Genomic DNA, 15,889 nt, shown 5'->3' on the forward strand with positions numbered 1-15,889 from the left:
CTGAAGTGGGCTGTAAGAAAGCTGGAAAGGCACTTTTCACAAGGTCTTGTGGTGATGGAATAAGAGGGAATGGTTTTAAGCTGGAACACTGGATATTAGGAAGAAATTCTTTCCAGTGAGGGTGGTGAGGCACTGGAACAGGTTGCCCAGGGAGATTGTGGATGCTCCCTCCCTGGAGGTGTTCAAGGCCAGGTTGGACAATCATCCTGGTCTAGTGGAAGGTATCTCTGCCCATGAAAGGAGAGTTAGAATTTTAAGATCTCTTCCAAACCCAATCATTCTATGATTCTATGATTTTAATTGCACAGGAATCGTAGTTTCTGATTTCTATAAACAGGCAGAAAAAAAGACTGAACAGGACATAGTAGTACTCATAAGAGGTAGTCTTCTGGGGCCACATAAGATGGTTTACCCAATTTCCACTAGTAATACTAAGGATTCCTTGGGATTATGTAGAAAACAGCACTAAGTTTTGCCTTAATACCAATGTACTCTTAAGCAAGTGAAACACTGTATAGCTCATAAAAAACACCACTGGTGTAAGAAGAAACGGTAGCATAAGAATAACATCTCTGTTCTAAACCTCCTAGTCATGGCTTTTGCTCCACAGGGATGTCTTGCAGTGAGTGTGATTCTATGATCCGCAAAGAGTGATGTGTGGTTGACTCAAGGTGAGGAACGCTGCATGCCTATAAGGTTTCTGGCTGTCTAAGATCAGAGTATGTCATCAAAGATGTTACCAAACATCTGTTCTAAATGGTGAAAAAATGTGGCATTTTTAACTCTTTTGTTCTGAAGACAAGATTGGATTTGGTATTTATTCAACAGCCTCATCATTTCTGCTCCCTCAATATTAAGCTAGAAGCCAGACCATATCTTTTTCGATATATTTTCCCTTTGCATCTGCAAGGCTGTTAAAAGAACACAGCTAATTGCTACACAACCACATATTCATTTACTGAGGGAGAAGAAAAGGGCTGAAAAGCTAAGGAAAAAAATTGGCAGGACAGGCTGCTGGACCTCAGTAATGGGTATAGGCTATTCCTTCTGCCAAACACCCCTGGGGTCTCTTTCTTCAGGAATGAAAAGTCTCTTTACTTCAACATTGACATCTGGGAAGGTAGAGCAAGGGTATGTTCATTACCAGGAGCCCAAGCTCAGAAATGTAAAAGGATTGGATCCACAGAGTTTGGCATTTCTTCTAAACCACATTAGCCCCATTTTCTCAGTTTTATACTGCAGAGACTCTGTTCTGCTTTCACTTATACTAAGCAGACAAATTCTGACGTCTGTTACACAAATTTAGTGGAAGCCAAATTTCAACAACTGTAAGTGAAGACTGGGACTCAGCTGTCTGTAGTGAAGCCTTGTGCTCCAGGTTCCTTGGAAATGGTTATTCAGAATTTGAGATATTGGTCCAGTGATCTGAGAACAAAGCTCTTCAGAAGAGCTGGCACGAGTAAGGAAGAAGTTTTCCTTGTAGTTAAATTCTCCAGTGCAACAGAAGGTGTTCATCTGGAAGCTAGAAGTCTTCATCAGAGATTACATACCTCCTGAGGAATCTGGATAGAAGATAAAGAGACAAAGCTAAAGTGCTGTTGCACACCCACATCTATCACTAGGAAAAAAAATTAGATAAAGCCTCTTTCAGACACTCTTTCTTCATTTTAATTTACATATTGAAATATGAACGTGAAGTTCTAGCTTGTACTAGGGCTGTTCCAAATGGAAAACAGGATCTTCATCCAGAGGAATCATTTAGTTGTTTTTTCTCCTGATACGGTTTTGTGATTGATATTATTTGTTGAAAAAAATTGGGCAAATCTTTGAATCTTCAGTCAGGAAAGTCAACAAGTTAGCCCCATTTTTGCAAACTTAAACCAGAGAAAATTTATTAGAGTGGACCTGAAATCTACCAGTTTCCTGTTGCTGGAATATGATGAAAATATAAAGCTACTGCCACTAGTAATCAGCCTGAGGATGATGAGATAGTTTTAAGGCAATTATAACAAGTAACACATTTCAAAAGCTGGCCTTTCCTAAATTAACTTAATTACTATGTTAATTTGTACCTCCACATATAAGGTAGCTTTCCCAAAAACAATTAGTTATCTTGAGAGCAAATATTCCATTGAGTGCCAAAAACAGTGTCCTCCCAAATCCCAGAGACAGTCCCAAGTGCAGAGCAGGTAGGCTGGGTCTTACATCTTTTCACTTTCTCCTGCACAGACATCTGCTTTAGGTCACCATCCATGGTGTCCTAACTGGACAAGCAGCAGCATCTGCAATGATGTAAATCTGCACCAGTGCATGTTTGGAATAACTTGGATCATAGCTGGATGTCTACTTGAGGTGACTTAGCAGCTGTATCTTTCATAATAATATCTTCACCTTGTTAAGAGTCACCAAGTCTACTCTACTATGGAAAAGATCACAGAGAAGAGATATGGGATGAAATAGAGCTAAAGCACAAAAGCTCTGCTAACTTCTCCAGGGCTGTAGTCAGTGATGTGAGCAGATAAACATTCTTAATGTGCAAATTCAGGATGCCAACAGGGCAGGGTGTTTGGCACTGTGCAAGCAGCAACACAAAAATGTGTTCAGTGAGAACCATTTGTGTATGTAGACACTTAGGCACTAGGGAAAACCTTTCCTTGTTTTGGACCATCCTGCACAAGATGTATTAACAGAAGTCAACCATTCCCATCTGGTCCCACCTGTGCTGGTTAATGATCTTCACCCAGTGGAATCTATACAACATTTAATTGATTTTCTGCAGATATGATCTTGGGAATGATAATCCTGGTTAGAAATTTTGGTATTTGCTTCTCTCTCCTCACATTACAGAATTTAGAGGTGACACTGCAGATTTCCCCCTACATTATATTATTATATATATATATAATAATAAATACATATATATACAATATAGATGCACATATATATGCATGTGTATACTATATATATGCATATATACACATATGTATCTATAATAATATAATATAGGGATGATTTTCCCCAAATTATGTCATTCTATACACATTATAGAGACAGGAACATCACCAGGAGAATCAAAAACCTCAAAACAAACAAACAAGCACCACAAAACAAACAAAAAAGCCCCCCACCCAAGAAAAATTACTGAATGAGAACAATGACAAGGTAGACAATGAAATCACAGAATCACAGAATTAACCAGATTGGAAAAGACCTTCAAGATCATCAAGTCCAACCTACCACCCAACACCATCTAATCAACTAAACCATGGCACTAAGTGCCTCACCCAGCCTTATTTTAAACACTTCCAGGGACAGTGACTCCACCACCTCCCTGGGCAGCCCATTCCAATGGCCAATCACTCTTTCCGTGAAGAATTTCTTCCTAACACCCAGCCTAAACCAAGACAATTTTCAAATATAAGGGGAAATTTAAAAATAAATAAATAAATAGGGGAAAATTTAAAAACTAAGAAGAAAGAAAGAAAGTGACTGCTGAGCACTAAGGAGAGTTTGTAATCAGAAGCACTTATCTGGAATTGCCAGGAACCCTGAGCCTGCCCCCATTCAGAGTTTGCAAAAGAAGGCTCTCAACGAGCCCCTTGCTAAGTTATTGCCTCTACTTTTACACTGCTTTCCTGTTAAAGAGAGACAAAAACTGAGCTTAAATTTATTTGGATCTTCCCATATTATGTAGGTCAGGAAGAAACGAGAAGGATTCAAAACATCTTGCAAAATTCAGACCTTACTGTAGTGCTGAGTTTCAAGATGTAACACATTGCTGATTTTTTCCAGTATAAAAGAACAGGAATAATGCCTTTAATCAGGAGCAAGCTTTACCTGATAAACCGAATAACCAATACTAAGCAGAGCTTCTCCCATTTTCTTCTGTCTCCTGCGGTTCTTCTGCATCAAGCCCACCAGTATAGTACAGCATGGCTCATTCAAACTCCCTTCATGGTCATCATCTGGTTCATCCAAACAAATTTTAAACTGAGGATTGGTCCAGTATGTCGCTAATAATTCCCAAGGTGAGATAAAAAGGAGGAGATATTTTTGTTGTTGTAGCCAAGTTTGCTGTCATTAGAAGTCCTTTGGAAGGACTTTTTCCTGGAGTTTCCCTATCCTTTCAATTGCCTTATATAGAATTATAGAATCATAGAATGGTGGGGGTTGGAAGGAATCTCTGGAGATTATCGAGTCCACTCCCCCTGCCAAAGCAGGATCATCTAGGGCAGGTCACACAGGAGCTCACCCAGGTGTGTCTTGAAAGTCCCTACAGAAGGAGATTCTTTGGGAAGCCTGGTCCAGAGCCCCACCACTGGTCCAGTTTTTCCCCATATTGAGGTGGAACTTCCTGTGTTTCAGTTTGTACCCATTGCCCCTTGTCCTGTCACAGGACATCATTCGAAAGAGACTGGCACCTTCTTCTTGACAAGCCATATGGTTTTATATCTTCACAGCTATGCTGAGTATCAGTCATTTGGAGCCACATCAAATCAAAGCACCAAGGTGTTTCCTGGAGAGTAATGATCAACAAGGAGGAGCTGTTACTGCTGATTGCAGCCAGTCATTTATCTCCAGGAAACGTCCTTGGCTGAGGCTGTTATTGTTGCAGGAGGACCAAATGCCAGGCAGCCTCCCCAGAGGTCTAACCTGAAAAGGAATGGAAAACAACACTGCCACTGAACTGCAACACTTGCCTGGCTTACCCAACCCTTTGGAGGATTACTCTAGTCAGTAGCAAAAGCCTTGTAAGCAGAAAAAGCAGAAAAAATTATTAAAGCCATGAATTAAGGTTGGTAATCTCTGAGGAGGAACTAAGTGTAAATAAGATCTTCATGTAGACTGCCAAGTTTTTGCTTACTCTCTCCCCCTGCAGAAAGGGCTGCTTCTCCAAGACCTTCCCATCAAAGCCCTCTCCAGTTCTGAAGCATTTATGTTTACATTGTTTTGTTTGGTATTTCACCAAAGGCCCACTTAGCTGCACACCTTGATAGTTCTGGCAGCCTCCAGCTGTTGAACCTCGTCTCCACTGTCCATTAAACAGGGTCAGGTTCCATTTATTGACTTCATTGTTTGTCAGTGTGTCTGGAGTCAAGTTGCAGATCTCAAGACGGGTAAACTGCCTTTGGAAATCTGAAAAGGCCATCCTGGTGCACAAAAAGACCAAGGTTAGTCCATCAGCCTGCAGTAGTCAAGGTGACTGCAAATGGATGGCTCCCCCAACAGAACAGTAAACTACAGAGTTGCCCAAATCTGCATTTGACAGAGCTCTGAAACTTGGAACTGGCTTTTTTGGAAACAAAACTTCCTGATCTCTGACTGAGCTGTATCTTCTGGAGATAGTTGTTCTCAACGGCTGTTAGGCATTATGGGCTCAGTCATACCATTTTCTGTCATCCCCAGCTGTGGGCAATCCCTCATGGATCATGCTTAGGAAGTAAATTCACTAAAACTGGTGGAAGAAAATGTGCCAAGAGATGCCATTTAGTGGGAGTAAGAGTTAGCCTTATTGAAGTATTGATGTGGGAAAACAGTCTCAGCTTGGTGTTTTGCTTTAGTTTTTACCATTCCTAGTAGGTTTGCATGCCTCGATCACTTCATGCCACAAGCAGAGATCTGTTCTCATTTCTCAGCACCTTATGGCACATAGAGCTGATTGCACTGGAAGATGATGGCTGTTTTTTCTTTCCAGTTTAGAACAGAGTGACATGGGTTCTGAACTGATCCATATAATCAGCTAACTGGGAAGGGCTTTCCATTAGATCAGGGTGAACAGACTCTTCCCAAGCTGGTAATCTAAACTTTTTTATTAGTGCGTATCATTTAGGGAAAAAAAAGAAAAAAAAAGAAAAAAAAAACAACAACAAATGTCAAAATGCAGAGCAGCTGAGGTGCATTCTTGCCACCTCATTACTTTTATTACCATCTGGTCTCTATATTTTGGGCAAGCTCTGAGGTATATAAGTACTAATAAAAGGTAATATTTGAACGAGAAGGAAGATAAACAAGAAACTAACAATGCACACATGTTATTATTAACCCCCTTGGTGCTGGCAGTTTCTCTTCATCCAACTGAAAGGACTACTTAAAGAGCATACATGCACATAAGTCCCAAAGATGAACAATTCTCACCAAAACTCTCCATCATCTACTTGTTTATCCAAAGCCTGTTTTTGTTTGGGATCAACATAATTCCACTCAGGAGCACTGCAGAGAAAGCACAAAAGCAAACTGTTCAGTTCTATTTTATCCTACGAGATCAGAGAGTTAGACACTATTTGGCTGCAGCTGATAAAGGTCCATGTTGAAATATCATGAAGAAATATCTATCTTGAAGAAATATCATGGAGAAATATCTTCAACAACTAGACCTTCTGCCCCTCCCAGTGGCATTACACACTGCAACCTGACTATACAGGGCTGGAATCAGACTGCAACTATTTTTGCAGCAAATAAGCCTTTAAAATGAATCATCTTTGTCAGGTGCCAGAATGTACAAATGTTGCAGACTGGCTGGATTAGGCATCACACAGGTTGAAGTCAGGTAGAGCTTCTCCTTTGCAAGATCTATTGGCATATGCCTGATAGTCTCCCTAGGGAAATGATATAAGCTCGGTTGTCTGTGTCGCAAAAGAATAAGCAAGCAAAAAGGTGGAATTAGAAAATATACTGCAGAAAACAGCATTGCTTTTATCCCACTCTGCTGCTGAGGTGTAGCAAGCTGGGTTCTGCTCTGATCTGCTCCCACATGGCAATGCAGTTCTCCACCTGCCTCAGCAGGGTTGCTGCCTGGCAAAACAGGTATAACAAAATCAGGATCTGGCATGTGTGCCTGCCTGAGGTACCATATCTTGGGGCTGAGCAAAGCAGCTCTGCTAAAGGCAAGAATAATTGTAATGTTGATCTCTATTTTTCATCCTTAGATATAATACAACATCAGCGTCAGGACTGCAGTCAGACAGGGTAGGAAATCTTGAAGTGTCGCATGAAAAAATCCAATTTGTGGCCCAAAAGCAAGTAAAATTTATACCATCCTAAATACACAAATAAGAGATGTTGTCACTGCCATTCTCCTGAGATTCCAAGACAGCTGAAGAACAGACAGCTTCTGAGAGATTTTCAGACTTCTAGATCCTTAGGTCAATCAACATTCCTATTTTTCCAAGATTAGAGAATCACAGAATGGTAGAGGTTGGAAAGGAGCTCTGGAGATCATTGAGTTCAAACCCTCTGCCAAGGTAGGTTCACCTAGAGAAGGTTACACAGGATCACATCCAGGTGGGTCTTGAAAGATTCTCCAGTAGAAACCCATCACTGGCCTGCTTCAGAGTCGAGCAGCCTTAGAGTTGAAGCAGTGGCACAAAGGTTTATCCCTGCTGTAATTCCCAGGGAAGGGATTGATTTGTATATTCTGCTAAGGGTCTGGCACTATCAGTAGGATCAATCTGAAAAAAGTTGTCTTGCAAAATGACATGGATATGGCTTGCATTGGGCTGCTCACAATGAAAAGGTGGACTGCTCTCTCTTTCTAGAAAGCTCTTCTTGAGGCAGCGAAAAACATCTGCTGGGCAGAGTGGATCGATATCTAACCTTGCTAATAAATTAATAGTGGCTTATTCCAACTGATTTATTATCTCTCCTAAATCTTCTTTGTGATTGGATTAACTGCATAGTCCCAATTTAATTTTTTTAATCATACCAAAACACACTGAAGAGAGAGAAGAAGGGGCATATAAAAACCTACTTATCACTCCAAGCTCCAGTCCATTCCACTTCACCCCAGGGATTTCTAAGCCTCACTAGTTTCTCTGGCCGTCCTCTGTAACAGACCTAAAAGATCCACAACAAAAAGAGCCTGAGCTCTCCCATTATTCCAGTCATCACAGGGCAATAGCTTTGCAGACAGGGTAAAACACAATTTGTACTTGAGTGATGCAGTCTGTTACAATTTGCAATAGGTAAAAGACATCTAGATGCCTCCCACCCTTATTTTTCATCATCCTGTGCCACAAAGTGAGTGATTAGCTGCAGCACTCACCATTTACTGCAGTGACAGTAACCTGCAAGGAAAAACATCAGCTACAAACCAGCAGAATTTCTCCATCCTTGAAAGCAGGAAATGTCAAACAACACTGCAAGGTTGGAAAGAAGTTATTTGGCATGGACACCTCTGTAATGATTCGAGTTTCAGAGGAGCAGGAGTATCTAGGGCTCACTATGAAGGTGAGACTAACAGCAGTGTTCATGAAGAGGCTTTTACTCCTTTCCCATCAATGCTGACAGGCAATGAATACGTTCCCACCTCATGCAGCATGAACAGGTGGGGAAAAGGCTGCCTCCTCTCCTGATTCTCCATTCAGTGCACTCCATTTCAGCAACAGCTTGACCCACCTTTCTATTTTGTATTCCAGTCTGTCAGTACAATACAAGTTGCAGACAGCACAGTATAGTCTATATAACTACCAGTATAGAGTTTCTGACCTAGCTAAGTACTAAAGGAACTTTCTTTTGTCTGTAAGAGGGTGCTTAAGTTAATAACATTTTTATCTGGTCAGTGACAGAAATACAAGAGAAAGTTGAAGGCACTGCAGTATTGCACCCTCAAGCTACTTTGTATGATGGCCCTAGGAGAGGCTGGCTTACCTCTTCTGCTCCAGTGACAGAGTAAGCGTGTCCCTTTACCAGCTTCAGACTTGTGATTGCTTCTATTTCAGATGCAGTAGTTATCTGGGGCAATAAAAGTGTACACATTTAGGACTATATATTGTGTCTGAACTCAGCTCTCATGAGCAAATTAATATGGGGGAAGATATCCAAAGTGTTATGCACAGTGAATATCAATATTCTCGATGCAAAATATATTAAACAGAGGTGAGATCCACAGCAAAAGTTCACATCCTCAGCTTCATGTCCATAAATATGCAGTCCTAGCACAGCAGAAATTCAAGGATGTACAATGAAATCTAAAATTACATTAAATTCCCAGCTCAAGTTACAGACCCAGTCACCTGCAAAAGACATGTTCATGTGTTCTAAGCTCTAGCCTGCCTTGGTTGAGATCCAGCATATCAAAGTTTGAACTTCAGTAATCCTATATGCCATGAACCAGGATTTCAAAGAAGATAATGAAACAGGATGTGAAAGGCATGAAGTTACCAAACCATGTACAAACATCTGTAACTTGAGAGAGTTTTTATTACAGGTGTCAATAATCTTTAGCAATGAAAACCGAAGCCAGAATCAGACTTCAGGCTACAGCAGTGTCTCAAAGAGTTGTTCTGCAGCTGCTGAGTGCCTGGAGCTGAAATTGCATAGCCTTTGAATGAGAAAAGCTACTCAGACAACAAAAATGGAGTTCAGGAAAACTTAGTTCATGGTTCTAAGCATCACAAGGTGTCTTAAAAAAAGGGAGGTATGAGAAGTCTTGGTTATTTAGAACCTTGTCCTAAGTTTTTATAACTGAAATCATAGAATCATAGAATTGTTAAGGTTGGAAGGGACCTCAAGGAGCATCTAGTTCCAAACCCCCCTGCCACAGGCAGGGCCACCTCACACTAGATCAAGTTGCTCAGAGCCACATCCATCATGGCCTTAGAAACCTCTAGGGATGAGGCTTCTACCACCTCCCTGGGCAACCTGTTCAAGTGTCTCACCACCCTCATGGTGAAGAATTTCTTCCTAACATCCAATCTGAATCTACCCATTTCTAGTTTTGTTCCGTTCCCCCTAGTCAATAGAAGTCCCCTAACCAATAAAAGTCTTCCATTACTTTTAGCTTGCTTTTTCTTCAGGACTTCCTACCTATGCCTAGCATAACGTATATGTTATATATGGACCAGAGGAAAGCAGTAAAAGTCACTTACATCAATGGAACAACCAAGCAGTGACCCAGCTCTCAGAGCCTTCTGGATTATTTGGTACAGGTTTGAAGGAGCCTTTCTCAGCAAGTAGGATTCAGAGATGCCTCCAGTAAAATCTTCAAAGCCCTCCATAGTGGACCCTCCTGTGAGAGCTTCATAAGAACCGTTCAGCCTGCGGGAGACACAACAAGCTATGTAAGAGGCCATCTCCACCTGTAAGCATTGGCACTGCAGAAAGAAGGTTTATACTTTAGTGTAGTGTTAGCATATATTTAGACTATTTAGTATATATTTAGACTCTCGGTCTGTATGATCATCAGAGTGACCTGGAGCACCAGAATTAAAGTGCCTTGAAACAGACAGTTTGGAATAATATTTACGGACTTAGAGGAGACTCTAGGTTGGGATGGAGGCTCCATTTCAGTAAAGCACTTTGTGTCTAACACCACAACCACCTGAACTTCTGCACATTCAGGAGCACTTCCTCCTACCTAGGTACCATACTTCACAGTATCACAGTACAGTAGAGGTTGGAAGGGACCTCAAGAGATCATCGAGTCCAACCCCCCTGCCAGAGTAGGATCTCTTAGGGTAGTCCTCACAGGAATGCATCCAGGTGGGTTTTGAAAGTCTGCAGAGAAGGAGACTCCACCACCCCCCTGGGCAGCCTGTTCCAGTGCTCTGTCACCCTCACTGGAAAGAAGTTTCTCCTCATGTTGAGGTGAAATCTTCTATGGTCAAGTTTGAATCTCTTGTTCCTTGTCTTATTACTGTGCACCACTGAAAAGAGCCTGGCCCCCTCCACTTGACACCCACCCCTCAGATATTGATAGACATTGATCAGATCCCCTCTCAGCCTTCTCTTCAGACTAAACAGCCCCAGGGCTCTCAAATCTCTCTTCCTAGGGGAGATGCTCAAGTCCCCTAATTATCCTCATGGCTCTCCTTTGATTCTCTCCAGCAGGACTCTGTCTCTCTTGAACTGAAGAACCCAAAACCAGACACAGTATTCCAGGTGTGGTCTCACCAGGGCAGAGTAGAGGGGGAGAATAATCTCCCTAGACCTGCTGGACACACCTTTCTTGATGCACCCCAGGATACCATTGGCTCTCTAGGCCACAAGGGTACATGGTTGATATTAAACTCTAACATATCATGGTCACTACAACCAAGATTACCCCCAACCTTAATATCTACAACCAGTCCTTCTTTGTTAATACTTGGCATAGGCCTTCTCCAGCAGCGCGCTCCAGAACTCGTTGCCTTCCTCTGAGTGCACGAAGACCAGCTTCCCATTCTTGGTGGGCAGCCTGTCATCCACCACAACATCCATCCACTCCCCATACTGCCAGAACTGATGAAAAGAAGAACATAAAATATAGTGAGTGCTGATATGCAGATAATATCTCCATACTGCCACCTTCCTACTCCTTCACCTGCCATGGCTTCCCCCTGGACAAGTTGCTGTAAGGTTTCATTCCCATTTCCCTTGAAATAGAGGCAAACTCTTCTCATCTCTGTGAAGCACTGAGCTTGCTTCTTAATGCTGCATTAACTTTTGCTTGTAGGTAGCAACCTGCTCCACATAACATCTGGAACACTGTGTTCCATGCAGAGCTTATGTGGTGGAGAGTCCAGAAAGCTAGAATGTAGATGAGATACTCTGAAGTATCTTTCCTTGCCTACTCTTTTAAGCACCAATCCACTGTAACAAACAAAACCCCCAACAAAACCAAAGAAACCCCAACCAACCAACAACAAAAACAAACCAAAAAACCCAACAACAACCAAAAACACCCCAACCAACTAACCAAAACCAAAAGCAATGCCTCTGTGAAAGCACTGCAAAAAGTGGTCACCCAAAGGGGAAGCACTCAATAGTGCTAATCAACATTGTGAAATGTGTGAAACATAGCTCATGCCTTTTTTTTTTTCTGAACATTAGAAACATTTACACCAGAATTTAATGCTGTCTGAAAGTAGAGAAGGTAATTCACACAATAACCCCTGTGCTGAGATGAGCTGGTGGAAGGGATAAGAGCATGAGGCAAGGAAAAAGAAAGGGAAAGGGAAAAGGGGGGGAAGGGGAAAAAGGGGGAAAGGAAGGAATTTCATCAGCTTGAATTCACTCTCAACAGTCAGTAGAGACAAATCTTAGCTTGACTCACGTGGCATAATGGTTTGGCTCAGTTTACAAAACCTGTGTCACTCAGCTGTGTCCTATCAGCTGTGAGACAGCAGAATCCACCCAGTGAGCAGGTATCATTTAACATTACTTCTTTTCTTTCCTTCTTCCTCACCAGTTTCACTTACACATTGTAATTCTTGTGTCTCTCACACACAAAAAGATGGTTTCAGCTAAATACTAACATTTTCCTCTTCTATTCTCAATAGTCTGATCATATCAGTACCTGGAAATGAAAGATCCCAGCATAGTCCTTCTGGAAATTCTGATCCTTGGGAACAACACGGTGCAGAACATCAGGATTCAAAGTGAGAGATGCAATGGCAGCTAGGAGCCAACAATCACCTAAACCCACATGCATTACAAGGCAGAAAAGTTCATTAATAAACTGAGGTTTGCTGGGCTGATCTTTACCCCATTACATCACGCTCCCATCTAGACTAAAATGCCAGCATTAAGTGCTTTGCAAGTTCCTGCCAGGCTCAGTACTGCTTCAGCAATCCATTCTTGGTTTGTTGTGTAATTTATCTCTTTCTCTCATTTTCCACTCACCCAGGCCACGTAGGTATCTTGGGACCTCTGACCATTTTAGTGGTCTAGTTTGGGCTTTGCTATTTTGATTTTTTAATGAAGCAGGCTGCTTTATCTAAGCTTGTTAATGCTCTCAGGAGACCAAGAACATAGGCAGAGATAGAAAGCATTTTGAGTGCATGGGCTGCAAAGCCTGGCTAGGCTGGGAGAGGCAAGGAATCATAGAATAGTTTGGGTTGGAAGGGACCAAGTGGAAGTTCCAGTTCCCCCTCCATGGGCAGGGACACCTTCCACCAGACCAGGCTGCTCAAGGCCTCCTCCAACATGGCCTTGAGCACTTTCAGGAAGGGGGCATCCACAACTTCCCTGGGCAACCTGTCCTGTTTCTCGCCACCCTCACTCTAAATAATTTCTTCCTAATATTCAGTCTAAATCTCCCTCCTTCCATCTTAAAGCCATTTCCCCTTGTCCTATCAATGCAAGCCCTTGTAAAAAGTCCCTTGTAAAAGCCCTTGTGAAAAGTAAAGATTTAGAAGGTGTCCAAAAGATGGCAAAAGCTCTGTCATAATTGAAGGGTGGTGGGACTTTCATTGCTTTCTTTTGGAGAAGATTTGATGGATAGCAGGATTTGGGTGGCTATTCCTTCCTAACCCTTTCTTTGAAGATCTGAATTTGAAGCAGCACTTAGGGCTATTGCTACAGATTTGCCCATGAGTCTAATGGGAGCTGAAGTCTCCTGGGAATTCTGGAAGTCAGTCAGTCCCTTCTCTGGCCCACTGCTTATCCTGGAAAGAATGGGCATGCCCAGGCCTCCCTAGAGGCTGTGTGTCTTGCAGCAGGAGCTGTTTGCTGAGTTGGTCACTTGCTGCTTGTGGTTTGGAAGCTAAATGAGTAGAAGCTTCTATCACACCAGAGGTGGTGCCCCTGGGAAACTCATTGACTCATAGGTTTCTTACAGTATTTGCATATTGCAACCCGCAGGAAAGACTTTTGTGATTCTCTGCTGTTTCTGAGGTGTACAGAAAATCTAGGAAACAAAATTGTTCTGAAGGTGCTAATATTTTCCTGGTTCCCTGTGGATTATCTGTGCCAAGACGTACTTTCTTTGTGCAGGTGTGTGTTCTGCAGAAGAAACAGCTCTTACTTCGGTAGAAAAAAAAATCTAACCTAAAAATCAAGGCAAGAGCTTCATCTGTAGCATTGTTTAGTATCTTTGAGCAGCACTTAACTCCTTATGTTGACTTGGACTTCATGATTTAGTGCCATGAAGAATATAACTGTAAAGGTAAGATAGATGGAGCTCCTTGATGCTATGTGCTTTCTGCTGCCTGTACCCCACTGGGAGGTACTCAGGTGCCTCCTATAAGCTGAACAAGGAACAGCTGTTCCCAGTTAGGCAAGCAGTTCTTTAAGAAACACCTGTAAATAAGTGTCCCTAGTGAGATGACCTATATCCCACCTGGGCTGGATGATTTTGCACCAGCCTAGGCATTTTCACTGAGAAGGGAAAAACCTAACGTCTTGGGGTGCTGCTTGAGCCTTCCCCAGGATTGAATTAATTTGGCTTCCACAGTCAGGAAAGAGCACCCAAGCTAGAAGAGGGTAGAAGATGCCTGGATTACTTGGTTCTATCCATCCAGCTGCATTTGTCATGAGAAGAGGTTAAAAAAATTTGTCCTGCTGATGCTGTGCAAGAGAAGTTTGAAGAGGAAGTGTGATGGAGGTTAAATGTTACTTTGCAGAAGAGCTGTTTGAGCCAGAAGCTTTTACTTGAAAGGTAAGATTTCCTTTGCAAAACAGAAGATAAACTAAAGCTAAAGGTTTGTGAGATGTTTAAACTGGAAATAGGCAAGTGTTGCTGCTCTGCATATAGAAAAGGGAGTCCAAAAGCATCAGCCTTTAACAAATACGAGCAAAAATCTTCTCAAGATTGTCTTTGACCTAATTATGCTAAAAACTAATTTGCATTCTGTGAGAGAGGGCTTGGAAAGCTGGCCTGGAGAGTTCCTCCCAGCCTTAGGAACCTATGTACAAAGCAAGCAAAATGCGGAGAGCACAAGGGCTGGAGTAGAGGGGAAGGGTTTAAGAATCCCCTCTTCCAAGAAAATGTAAATATGAAAAAATGGAACTGAGAACACTCAGATGTGCTCTCTATCTATTTCTCTCAGGTTTTACCTTCGTACAGGTGCATGCCTTATGCTCTTATAATTTCTAGTTTTGCTTGGAGAGGTAGAAATAATGATGATAAGTCTGGGGAATGGCTCTTTAGAGGAGGAAGGTGGAAAGCCTTCCTTGTAAAGGTTGAACTGAAACTCACATTTTCTCAGCTACCCCAGATTTTCTTGCTGTCCCAGCTGTTCCTGGCGTGCTGTGAAGCACAGCGGACTGTTTCTGAGGAGGGGGCAGAATGAGGACCCTAGTGTCCCTGTTGTGTCTTTTCCCACTAGTAAGACCAGAGAAGGTCTGTAACCATGAGGAGTTGATGCTACAATTACCTGAAAGGAGGTGGTAGATTGGGGGGGGGGGGGTTGGTCTCTTCTCCCAGGCAACCAGCAAGCGAACAAGAGGACACAGTCTCAAGCTGTGCCTGGGGAAGTTTAGGATCAAGGTGAGGAGGAAGTTCTTCACAGAAAGAGTAGCTGGCCAGTGGAATGTGCTGCCCAGGGATGTGGTAGAGTCACCATCCCTGGAGGTGTTCAAAAAAAGATTGGATGTGGCACTGGGAACCATGGTTTAGTTGTCAGGAGGTGTTAGGTATTAGGTAATAGGGTGGACTTGATGATCTCTGAGGTCTTTTCCCACCTGGCTGATTCTGTGATTCTGTGCTCTCTCAATGCACAATATCTGGAATTATTTTCCCTTCCTGATCTAGGCCACATTTCTATAGCCAATGAAAAAGAAACTACTCTGGACTTTGCTGAGGATGGTGTATGTTGTATGCACAATTAGGCAGAAGATTCAGTGAAATGAGAGGGGTTTCCTTAAAGTGGTTATTTACTTCTCTGACTCAGAACTAAGCAATTTCAGAATCTCAACCCCATAACGTGCCAAATGCAGCATGAAATCCTTCACAGCTATCTTGCAATTTGAGTTAACATCTCAGAATCTGGGGGAGTGAGTGGTGTTGGCACTGGCACTTCTACCTCCTGTGAATCTGCCATGCAATCTAACCTGGGGAAGCACTTGGGGCAAGTTTGCTCAAAGCACTTATGGAAAGAATAGTGCTGGAAGTTGGCCTTAAAAATATCTATGCCTGCCTTGAGCAATTCAAAGTCCTATTTTTAAACCTTACTTGGTCAAATAACTTTGC

The 15,889-nt window shown here is 42.3% G+C and overlaps 1 protein-coding gene across 1 annotated transcript in view; it reads right to left on the reverse strand.

Moving 5' to 3' along the window:
- The window catches only part of CAPN8 (calpain 8), a 36,964-nt gene that overhangs the window by 11,701 nt on the left and 9,374 nt on the right, over window positions 1-15,889 (reverse strand). Inside the window, exons 3-11 of the mRNA XM_054397253.1 lie at window positions 12,275-12,393; window positions 11,084-11,217; window positions 9,867-10,035; window positions 8,647-8,730; window positions 7,748-7,833; window positions 6,136-6,210; window positions 4,990-5,150; window positions 3,838-4,013; window positions 1,551-1,562 (exon numbers count right to left, since the gene is read on the reverse strand). Of these exons, the coding sequence (XP_054253228.1) occupies window positions 1,551-1,562; window positions 3,838-4,013; window positions 4,990-5,150; window positions 6,136-6,210; window positions 7,748-7,833; window positions 8,647-8,730; window positions 9,867-10,035; window positions 11,084-11,217; window positions 12,275-12,393 (1,016 nt within the window). The remainder of the gene's footprint in view (window positions 1-1,550; window positions 1,563-3,837; window positions 4,014-4,989; window positions 5,151-6,135; window positions 6,211-7,747; window positions 7,834-8,646; window positions 8,731-9,866; window positions 10,036-11,083; window positions 11,218-12,274; window positions 12,394-15,889) is intronic.

This window comes from Indicator indicator, chromosome 2 (assembly GCF_027791375.1).
Source record: "Indicator indicator isolate 239-I01 chromosome 2, UM_Iind_1.1, whole genome shotgun sequence".
NCBI lineage: Eukaryota > Metazoa > Chordata > Aves > Piciformes > Indicatoridae > Indicator > Indicator indicator.